Source organism: Arachis duranensis, chromosome 9 (assembly GCF_000817695.3).
Source record: "Arachis duranensis cultivar V14167 chromosome 9, aradu.V14167.gnm2.J7QH, whole genome shotgun sequence".
Taxonomy (NCBI): Eukaryota; Viridiplantae; Streptophyta; class Magnoliopsida; order Fabales; family Fabaceae; genus Arachis; species Arachis duranensis.
Genome location: NC_029780.3, coordinates 102,186,175 through 102,198,165, shown reverse-complemented (window position 1 = coordinate 102,198,165; position 11,991 = coordinate 102,186,175). Strand labels below are relative to the sequence as shown.

The 11,991-nt window shown below is 36.2% G+C and overlaps 1 protein-coding gene across 1 annotated transcript; it reads left to right on the top strand.

Annotated features, from left to right (window-relative positions):
* The first annotated feature begins 1,544 nt into the window (after nt 1–1,544).
* Nucleotides 1,545–11,748, top strand: LOC107466459 (tropinone reductase homolog). Its single transcript, XM_021130851.2, is given in 5 exon segments — nt 1,545–1,735; nt 2,209–2,416; nt 9,368–9,584; nt 10,425–10,547; nt 11,519–11,748. Coding segments are annotated over 5 exon segments (807 nt in total). The 5' UTR covers nt 1,545–1,646; the 3' UTR covers nt 11,689–11,748.
* The last annotated feature ends 243 nt before the right edge of the window (nt 11,749–11,991 follow it).

Sequence of the window (11,991 nt, the reverse complement as noted above, 5' to 3'; positions counted from 1 at the left end):
TTGATATTATCTGGAGGAAGTTCTAGGATTGCCTTTGGCTTTCCTCCATTATTATGTATTATATATGTGGAAGCTGTTACCATGCTGGGGACCTCTGGTTCTCACCCATGCGGATTTTATGGTTTTCAGATGCAGGACGTGAGGTTTCTCGCTGAGGCATGCTGGAGACTTCTAGATTTGCGAAGATCCTTTGTTCTCGGGGCTATGTTTTGGTTTATATGTTTTGCTTAGATACTTTTATCTCCATTAAATAATACAAACTGTGATGACTCCTCTTATGGGAGATTTTGGAGAATAGGTTTTATGTATTTGTGTCCCTTTGGGTTTCCTTTGGGGTTTTCCTTATTTTATCATATGTATATATTGTTATGCTCGGACCGGTTATCTTCGCAGCCGGATCTTGAGTCTTGATATTCCTGTTTTTGACACTCCTTTGTATATATATAATCTCGCGTTGGTTATCCTTGTTCGTTACGTTATCGATCGGAGTGTTGCGCTTTAAGGTTGCGGTTTTTGTTTACCCCTCTTTCTACAAAGGCTCCTAGTTATAATCAATCATTCATACTACTATACGTACTAAATTTTTATTTTAGAGGTCGTAATACCTTGCCATCTCTGAATTATGACTTAAGCATAAGACTCTGTATGGTAGGGTATTACAAGAGGGACTTGGCTTAAGCCCAAAATATCCCTCCCAGAGGACACCCACTCCAGCATGTATGGAGGTAAGGAGGGAGGCCGCTGCGTGTGAGCTATGGAGGAGGGGTCTGCTACGCATTTGGTGGTGCACACCGGGCATGCATTTGAAGAAGCACGGCTGTTGGGCGTGTGAACGTGGCTACCAGGGCATGCATTTTAAAAAGTCTGAAGCACTATTTTTTTGTGTCCAAAAGATGATGGTAGTATGCAGCTCAAACTAAATATGCACTATAGATATATGCATATCATTATAAAATTCTGGATGTTAACTTTTTAATAAAATTGAAACCGCCTCATTTGAATCTCTATAGCTCAAATTTTGACCACTTGAATGTGAAGAGGTCAAAGTTGAGGACATGCACACCTGGCGTGTAAGCATGGTGAGGACGTGCATGCAATTTAGAGGTTTGGGTGTCTTTACTCTTTAGGACATAATTTTTATTCTTTAAATTATATTTTTGCTGTATTTGTATTTTTTTTAAATTTATTTTATTTGTTTTTTAGCCAAAAATTCGTGAAAACACAGAAATACTATCTCAATTCCAAATGTTTGATTATTTTTTAAATTCTATAAACAAAACATAAAAAATTTTATTAAAACCTAAAAAAATAGATGAAAAAAAACTTAAAAATGAGTTCGTTAAAATGACATGTCATCGCTAAGACATGTTAGTGAAAAACAAATCATTATTTAACGTTTTCTTCAAAAGAACACATGCACGCACGTTTTCTGAGCTTGTTCATTTATGATCGAAACAAACAAGAACCACAAGATTCATACAAATAATCACCATCCGTTCTCTATAAATATCTCTACTACTACTGCTATATAAGGCATAACTTCTTGTAGCTTGACAACAAATCCTGGATAAATTATATTGTAAAATATATGTTTTGGGCAGTCCAAATTAAAGGGTTTCTCTGAGTCTTTGCTGTGAACAAGAAAAATGGGGGAAAGGAAGCTGAACTTCAAAGATAAACGATGGTCACTCCATGGAATGACAGCTCTAGTCACAGGAGGATCTCGAGGTATTGGGTGAGTTTTCTAATTACGTTCATTTCATCTCATCTTTATAATATATAAAAAAATATTAGATGACTATAAAAGTATTAAATACTTTATATTTATATATATTTATACACATCACTTGTATATAGAGAAATGATTAAGTTTTTTTATTTCTAGTCGTCAATTAGTTATTATTAATATTTTTAATAGTATGAGATTATATTTAATGATGTGAAATTACTTATTTTTTTTATGATTAAATATTAGTCAAATTTTAATAAAAGTACTAATCTCCTAAACTTTCTTTTTATATATATATATGTCTAACAAATAATAACCAAAACTAACATAACAAAATAATCGAATATTTATGATTGATAATATATATATATACAACTATCATTTTACTCTTATTTATTTATTTATTTATTTATTTATATTTGTTTCTTTTTAAAAACAGACGTGCTTTTGTTTTACAATCCTCCATTTCTTTTAATTAGGTATGCAATAGTGGAAGAGTTAGCCGAATTTGGGGCAGCAGTTCATGTATGTGCACGAAATGAAGCAGATATTGATAAGTGTGTGGAAGAGTGGAAAAACAAAGGATTAAATGTCACGGGATCTGTTTGTGATGTTTCATCCCGTGATCAACGTCAACATTTAATAGAAACTGTTTCTTCCATCTTTCATGGCAAACTCAACATTCTAGTAAGATATATCTCAAATTTGGACTAGATTTTAACAAGATTTTATGTTATTTTAGTTAGTTTTATAAACTTGATTAAACAGTAAATTGATTGATGTTGTATATTGATACTCTGGTTATGTAGGCCAAAATGACTTTTAATTAGTATTATACAAATGTTAAAAGTTAGCTAACAAATTATTTGTCATGTCATATTCAGTATATTTTTTCTTCAGCAATGTAGTGAGTTTTTGCTGCAGAATTAAATATTTTTACAATAAAATAATTATAAATACCAACAATTTATCACCTTTATATCAGGTTAAAAAAAATACATTTCTGACATAGAAAAATAGTGGTTTAATTTTTCTTTTCTTACCGATCATTTTATTAAGTTTGTAATTAGGTTCATATTTTTTTATTTCAATTGCGTTTTTACATTTTTTTAATTTTATAATTAGGTCATTCCTAGTATAAAAAATATTAGAGTTAATTGATTATTTCTTTTCAAATTGAAAGTATCACTATTAAAAATCTAATTAAATTTTTGACTATATGTATTTTGGAAGAAATATTCCATTAATTTTAATGTTTTTGATATAAAAAAGACTTAATTACAAAATTAAAAATAGTATAAAGACTCATCAATTGAAATAAAAAAATATATATCTAATTATAAATTTTATGAAACTATAGAGACTTTTTTTTTTAAAGTAAGAGCTCAACACTCAAGTGGAGCAAAGTAACACTAAGACAATAACAATAAAGCCATAACAACTCCTATGTCATCTCCGGCATAGCCATCAACAACATGAGTTATTTACAACACCACTCCGTAGCACAAGAAAATGATTGCTCCACACAGTCGCCAATTCCTGTTATCTTGCTGTTGAATATGGCATCATTTCGGCGTAGCCAAATAATCCAAGTAGCCAATACTTGCGCCTCTCTTTTCTTATCGGCACGGATCTCCAACTCTCAAAAAGCTCTTTCAAGGTACCAGGGACTACCCATGTCTGTCCAAACGCTGAGATCCAAGCACACCACACCTGCCAAGAGTACTCACAACTAATAAATAAATGTTGTATATTTTCAACACCTTTCTTACACAACACGCACAAAACATCATTCTGTTATAAGATCCCCAACCTACTTAACCGGTCTTTTGTATTGACCCGGCCTACCAATATAAACCAAGCAAATAACTCCACTCGAGGCAGAACTAGGCCTTTTTAGATCTCCTTAGTGAACTTGTATCTCAGTAGCTCCTCATCTAAAGTCTGTTTCTGCAAAGCCTGCACAAATGAATTAGTAGAATAAATGCCTTCCTTATTAAATTTTCACACCACTCTATCATGCACATCTGCTATCAGTCTAACAGATTGCAAGACATGAAACAATTGGTTTAGTGTATCTGTCTCCCATTGTCGTAGTTCTCTTCTCCATTGGAAGTGCCAAACCCACTCTATCCCATTCCAGAACCCACACTCCCCAATTACTGATCCTTTTTAGTTTGAAATCAAGAAGAGTCTCGGAAATGAGTCTTTCAGCTTCCCCACTTGCAGCCACGTATCCTCCCAAAATCTGGTGGATCTTCCATCTCCTACTTCCATAGCAAGGCCATCAATCATCTTCTGCCTGACATATTGCTCCCTTATTTGCACTTGACATATGTCTCTTCATGGACCCCCTTTCTTCGGCAATGTCTGAGTTGACAGCAAGTGATTTGGGTTCAAGCTATTGCAGGAGCATACAATCTTCTTCCATAGAGGGCAGTCTTCCTTAGAGAACTACCACCACCATTTAAACAGTAAGGCTGTATTCCGGATCACCACGTCGCCGACCCCCAATCCTCCTAACTTCTTTGGTGCCTGGATCAGCTCCCACTTCACAAGGGCCATACCAGGTCTACCATCATCCTTCCCCCAAAAGAACCTCCTCTGCAAGGATATAATTCTTCGTGCAACCGCATTAGGCATCTTGTACAAACTCAGGTAATAAATAGGTAGGCTGTTAATTACGGACTTAATAAGTACCAGTTTACCATCCTTACTAAGAATCTTTGCTTTCTATAAGCTGAGTTTCTCTTCCACCTTATCTAGAACCGTCTTCCAAGTTTTAACTAACCACGGATTTGCTCCTAGACTAATGCCAAGGTACCTCACCGATAGAACTGCACTCTTGACGACCTAGTAGCTGGCACATCCGATTAACCCACTCCAAGCTGCAGTTCACTGGTATCAAGTTAGACTTCTCAAAATTAATGCTCAAACCAGACATCATTTCGAAGCACCTCAGAAGCCTCTTATATTTCCTCAGTGTCTCCTCCTACGGCGGACAAAATAATATAGTGTCATCAGTAAATTGTAAGTGTGATAACTCTATATTATCTCTACCGACTAAGTGGAGATATTTGACTATTTCTAACTGCCTTTCCGATCATCCTGTTAAGCACATCTACCACTAGAACAAACAAAAACGGTGATAGAGGGTCGCCTTGACGTAGTCCTCTCTCCATTTTGAATGCTTTCGATGGTGATCCATTAACCAGAATAGAGATAGAAGCCGATGTAACACACTCCCTAACCCATGCCCTCCATGTTCTTTCGAAGCCCATCTTTTCCAGCACAGTATCAACAAAGCACCATTTGACTCTGTCATAGGCTTTTTGGAAGTCAAGTTTAACAATCGCTGATGCCTTCTTCTTCAGTTTCAACCATTGCACAGTTTCACATGCAATTAACGCTCCATCATGTATCTTTCTCCCCTTCACAAAGGCACTCTGTGATTCTCTAACTAAACCTGACATAACACTCCTCATCCTTCATGTCAGCAATTTAGAGATTACCTTATAGACACACCCAACCATGTTGATAGAGATCTTTTATCTCCTTAGCCCCAACGAACTCTGGAGCCAATGCTACCCAGGTGACATTAGCTTCTGCCGATAATCTTGTTGTCTGAAAGAAATCCATCACAGCTGCAGTGAATTCTGTTCTAATCTCATTCCAGCACTTTTTTATAAAATACATGTTGTACCCGTCACTCCCTGGAGCCTTAGAAGATTCACAATCCCTGACTGCCTCTTTCACTTTCTCTACTGATGGTACTGCCTCTAAGGTTTCCGCTTCCTCCCTCTCTAAACGATTAACTAATTCATCCTTAAATGTCACTCTTGGGGACGCTTCCTGGTGGTACAGGCACTTGTAAAAGTCCTGAATTGCAATCTTAATTCTTGCTTGATTCCTCACTAGCCTCCCATTAAGCACCAATGACTCAATCCGGTTATTCCTTCTTCTCGCCAAAGCTATATTATGGAAGTACCTTGTATTCCGATCCATCTCATTGGCATGTCGAGATATTGACATTTGTTTTCAATGCATCTCCTGTCTTAGATACCACTTTTTGCAACAACTCACTAATGCCCTCCTCCTAGCCTCTGTTGTACCGTCATATCGTCCGTTACTAACCATATCATCTACCTTCCTGATTTCTTCCTCAAGCTTCTTAATCCGCTCAACCATATTCCCAAAATGCTGCTTATGCCATCTACATAGTGGTTCTGACAGTGCTTTCATCTTCTGTAAGAATTATACGTCACCTAGTTCCCTTCATTCTTCCTTCACCATCCTCAAGAACCCTTCGTGCGTGAACCATGAGTCCAAGCTACGGAACGGTCTTGGACCCTCAACTCTTCTGCTGTCTTCCATAACCAAAGGGCAGTGATCCGATGAACCTCTCGGACCACTCCTTAGACACGTCTCCGGGTACACATCAAGCCACCCCACAAAGACTAGGCTCCTACCGATACGACTGCACGACTGTCCTCTAAACCAAGTATACTTTCGGTCATTCAGTGCTAAGTCAATCAACTCCATATCATTTATCCATGTCCTAAACTCTGCCGCAAACGCTAGTAATGCAGTCGCTCTTTTCCTTTCCTCCAAATGTAGAATTTCATTAAAATCTCCCAAAATACAACACGGCACTTGACACAATCCTGCAATATAACTCAATTCTTCCCACTTGGAGATATTCTCAGCTCTCTCATACGGTGCATACACTAAGCAAATTGCACAATGAAAGTTATCTTTTACCACAACTCCTTCTATACACAACCATCTATCCCCTTTATAGCAGTTATACAGTTTAAAAGCCGATCCATCCCACATTAACAATAATCCTCTAGAATTTCCAATAGAACTGACAGACTCCCAACATGTTCTGTCGCTTCCCTAGATATGCATAACATCAAATTTATTTATTAATTCCTTCTTTGTTTCTGTTAGGCCCAACATATCCAACCTAAACTTATTTTTGAAAGTCTTTAGCATACTAACTTTTGGAGCACCTCCCAACCCCCGTATATTTCAAGAACTAAAAATCATTTAACGAAACTATTACATACCTGTTTACAATTTTTTGGTCGGCTTCTTCGGACTTTTTTTTTTGCTTAGCCTGCCTCCGTTTCATAGCAATAGCTTCGTTCTACTCTTGTAAAATAGCCATGATGTCCTCCTCATCACTGCATTGTGCTCCTGACTCCACAGCTAGTTTCCAAGCAGCTTTGTTTTCAGCCATTTCCTCTTCCCAACTTGGCCTTTGTTCCTCAAGATCTGGTTTCCTACCATCATCTAAACGATCTCCCATCTCCAAACCTGATGCTGCATTATTCTCCCTTTCCTCCTCCTGTCCGTTGCCATTCTGATTCAATCCATCCAGCAAGATCTCCCCCTCTTCCAGTCCCCGATTCTGCCTGTCTGCTTCTGGCACACTGCAGTTTCTGATCAGGCCAACAACTTTACCCTAGCCCATAGCTCCTGCAATTCGCGTCCTCCCTGAAGCGTCTAAGTTACAGGAGGTTTGTTGAACATGTATCGGTTCAGTGTTCATGACCGATTCGTTCCTCAGCAACCTTCCTTTATTCTCGTCACGGGTGACTTCCACTGCGGGGATCAGTCCTTCATCAAGCCTGCCAGCCTCTGCCTCCTGAGCACCCTCCTTCATCTCGCCGCCTTGTCCGCAGCCCTCCTTCACCCAGTTTCATGCCTTGGGGCCTGCGTTCTTCAAGCTTCCAGGATCATGACCCGCTGCTGGTTTCCACCGTCCTTCCCAGGCTGGCAGGTCGGACCTACCTGTTGCCTCCGAATCAGGGCAGCTGGGATCGTGCTCCCCCTCGTGACGCTTCCTATCGTGATTGTTGCTGAACCTTGGAGGTGCCGTCTTCAAAGGAGCCTGGGTCAGGGGCGTGGGATCCTGCCGAGTCAAGAATAGAGTCGGGTCAGACCTAACCCTGTTTGGCAGCCCAACGGTAGGCGTAGCCCAGCAAGCCTTCTCTCTCACCCAACCAGCATGTTTCCTGATCCTCTTATTGGGCCTTGTAATTCCCAGCCTATTAATCTGCCTTATTTCATGAATTGGCAATCCAATCCTTCTGCATTATTATTAGACACCGTTTCCTCTGAATCAATATCCTCATCTATTTCATATGATTCCTGGGAATCTGCCTTGTCAATTAATGCCGTATAGTTTCCGTTTCGTTCAGAAAAATTTGAATTTTTGTGATTCCGTTCGTTCAAATCAAGGCTTGATATTACCATCCTGTCCTTATCTTATTCCTCGTTTCTACGTTCCATCGTCATCAGCACCGCTGCCTGATCCCAATCTGCCACCCTCCATTCAGCTCCATAATTCAATATGCAACTAGAGCTTCCATGCCGCGTTTCTTCTATATTTATCATGTGCCTGTCTCTTGTCTCTTCCTTACTCTTTCGAAAACATTCCTCTCGATACACCTCTCCACCCACTTCTCTTACAAGAAGTCAAATCCACGTGTCCCTATTGTGACGTGAATCCATTCGTTAATCATATCAAAAACACACGTATCAATTAGGACTTTATCCACACAGAATGAGGTACACGATCGCGTTAGTTTATCGCACTCCACCACTTCGCCCCATTGCTCTCCTATTCTGCGAAAAGTAACATTCGACCATGCATGCAATGGAATTCCATAACACTCCAACCAAACTCTTCTAGACTCACTTTTCTCAGTCTCATCCCATTTCCATACCATATAAAATAATTTTAATAAATTATTCATTCTAAAAGTGTAGCCCTTTTCAGCACTAAGCACCGTATCGAACGTAATCATTGCTTTATATGCCCCCAACGCTCTTACCTGTGTTACACAAGGCCAGTCCATATTGATCTTTTCCTGCAGCGACTGAAAATCAATTGCTGATTTCATACCTCCGACAATACTTCTCTGTAGCCAGACGACATTCTCATTTGCTATCGGTACTTCTATCTTCTTAGTCCATCCATTACTATTTGGATATTTGGTAATAGCATCTGACGGCTACCTCCTCACTTTCACTTCAGCTGTTACCACACTCGGTATCCGTGGCTGGCTTCCTCCCGCATCGTGTCTGGTGATCACTTTCGCCCCTGTACCCTTCGTATTTTCCATCGCAACCCCTCTTCTATATTTGGCTTCATCGACGAACAATCTTTTACGTCTCAATACCATACCGTTTATTTCTGCAACAACCTTCAACGCCCCTCTCTTTGTATTGTATCGGATAAAAGCAAACAGATATATTTGTCCATTTTTATTCTTTCGCCATAGATATATGTCGATGATCCTACCTGTCCATTTGAACATATTAAAAAGTTCTCTTTTTGATATGTCCCCCGGCAAATTATCGACGAAAATGGAGAAAGAATCAAGCTCTAATCATTGATACTCTTCTTTATTCCAAACCCTAGGATCTTTGCCATGTTTACCCGGTGTATTTGTTCCCCTCCCTGTGTTTCCCCACCTCACACTCTCTCTCGCTCTCATAGTTTGATTTTAAACTTATGAAACTATAGAGACTAACAGTGTAATTAAATCGCTATTATTTTTCCTTTTCTTCCCCCATAAAATCATTACATACATTCTAATTGATTTGTTAGATTTTATTTCTCAGATAAATAATGCTGGAACAACCAGGCCTAAACACGCCATAGATTATACTCCTGAAGATATGACAATTATAATGAGTACCAATTTTGAATCTGCTTACCATTTGTGTCAACTTTCATACCCACTTCTAAAAGCTTCTGGATATGGGAGCATAGTATTTGTGTCCTCCATTGCTGGTTTGAAAGCTTTGCCTTATTTTTCTATTTATGCATCAACAAAAGGTATGTTCTCTTTTCTCACCATTCTTTTAGGTCAAAGAAAAAATTAGAATTTTAGATTGCAATTACAGTTTGAAATATAACCCCAATTACTATATTCCTACAATAGATCACTTGATACAATATCTTTGTTCATATAAAGATATGACATTTTTTTATGAGTAATGCTAAGAACTAACTATAGCAACCAATTTTGGCTAATACTATACCAAATTTTTAAATAAGTCTAGTATGAAGCCAATTAAAAATACACTTTTGTTGAGTTTAAATTTCTAATATTTTTTCTAATCGAGTTTCGAATGTTCTTGTTTTAATTAAGAATTTTGAATATTTTTTTCTTATGTTAAATGTTGGTTATATAATGTTAGTTCTCTAGTCTTTCTCTTTTTTATTCAATCAATTATATAAAATTTGTTTTTATTTTTTAAAAGAATTTAAAATAAATAATTTGGGTTAATGCAAGACTTCGTAATCTTTTGACTACACGAACTATAAGGATATAATAGTAATAGTCTAATTTTAGTTGGGAGTAGGTGGTTATACCTGGTTTAACTGTTTCTGTTATAACAGTTTCAGTTACCTTGTATTAATAAGAGAGTAAAACATTTACCTTTTCTAGTCACAATTCTTCTATTCTCTTCTCTCTCTCACTGTTTTCCTTCTCATACAAACAATATAAGAGTATTCACACCTTGCATATTGAAAATTGACACAACCACAATATTGCAATCACATCGTACAGTATGTTCTGCAATTTAAAATGACATTGATCGAAATTTAAGGTGAAAAATTTTGAGTAACATATAGCCATTTTAAACATATTTGAATATATGATGTTAACAGGAGCCATAAATCAGCTCAGCAAGAACTTAGCATTGGAATGGGCGAAGGATAATATTCGTGTAAATGCATTATATATATATATATATCTTTTAAAATAAAAAACTAAAATATTTTAAATAAAAAGTAAATTATTTAAAATTTATTAAATATTATCTATTTTCCTTTTTAGTAACTTAGTCACATTGTTAAAGGCATTATAGCATTTAAATATTATCTATTAAATATATATATACTTTGGAGAGTAAATGGTCGAATTCATCTCCTAAAGACTACTCGTTTTTCAAATTGGTCCTAAAAGATTTATTTTAATTAAATTCGTCCTCACAAATTTTAAATTGGTCATATTAATCATTCTATTACTTCTGTTGTTATTTGTGTCAGAAATTTATTGATATGACATGTTAAGTGACGCTACAACAGACACTTGATGGTCCTAATTAGGTGCTAACATGATAAGTTTATGAAATTAGATCGAATCGACTCCAAGTTAAGGAATTTTAATGCCTCAAAGTCCAGTTCAATTTAGAATTGATTTGATATAATTGTATAAACCTATTATGTTAATAGCTAATTAGAACTGCCAAGGATATACTATAGTCAGTATGGTATGTATCACTTACCATATCAACCAAATTTTGACGTCGTTAGCAACCAAAGTGACGAAAGAATTAATGTGATTAACTTAAAAGTTTTTAGGACCAATTTGATTAAAAAAAAAATTTGGAGACCAATTAAAAAAAACGAATAATCTTTTTAAAAACGAATTTAACTATTTACTCAAAATTTAAAATTTAAGGCTCTTAGACAATTGTTAGACCTTCCTATTTAATTGCTGTTACGGCCGCATTAGTGTGCAGTTAATGTCAAACTAACATATCAGAGATTATTTCACAAACTAACAAATTACAAATCAAAATTGGGAAGTCTGGATTGATTAAATTAAAATTTCCAAGAAAATATTTTAGATTTTATTCAACAAGTTTTGACCAAATAAAAAGTCAATAGAGAACTATTTTTCAGGATATATACTGCAATAGCGTACTTTAAATGCATAAGTGATAAATGTGAATTATACCTACTTTTGTTGTAGAGAGGTGTTGATGGTGACTGTGAGAAGGTTATAAGTGCTATAACGTCTCAAACTCCACTGCAACGTGTTGGAGAACCAAAAGAAATATCATCATTGGTTGCTTTTCTTTGTCTTCCAACAGCTTCGTTTATCACTGGACAAACTATAACTGCAGATGGAGGCTTCACAATTTAAGTTGTATTATCATGACTCAAAATTTTAAAGTTTATAAAGTATATAAAAACTTTCAATTATTTTGGATAATATTGTGTTCCAGTTATTTTATTCATTTAATTTTAAATATGTATATATTTTATAATTGAGATTAATAATTAAAATTATTAAAATATTAATGTTTTTGATATACTTAAAATATTTCTTAAACAATAAGAAAAAATAATGTTATTAGTCTGGTTACACGGCTAAATCTTTTTATTAATGAAGTACAATAATGCAAGTTGGCCCAAAAGAACTAATCTCATCAATAAGTACATGTAA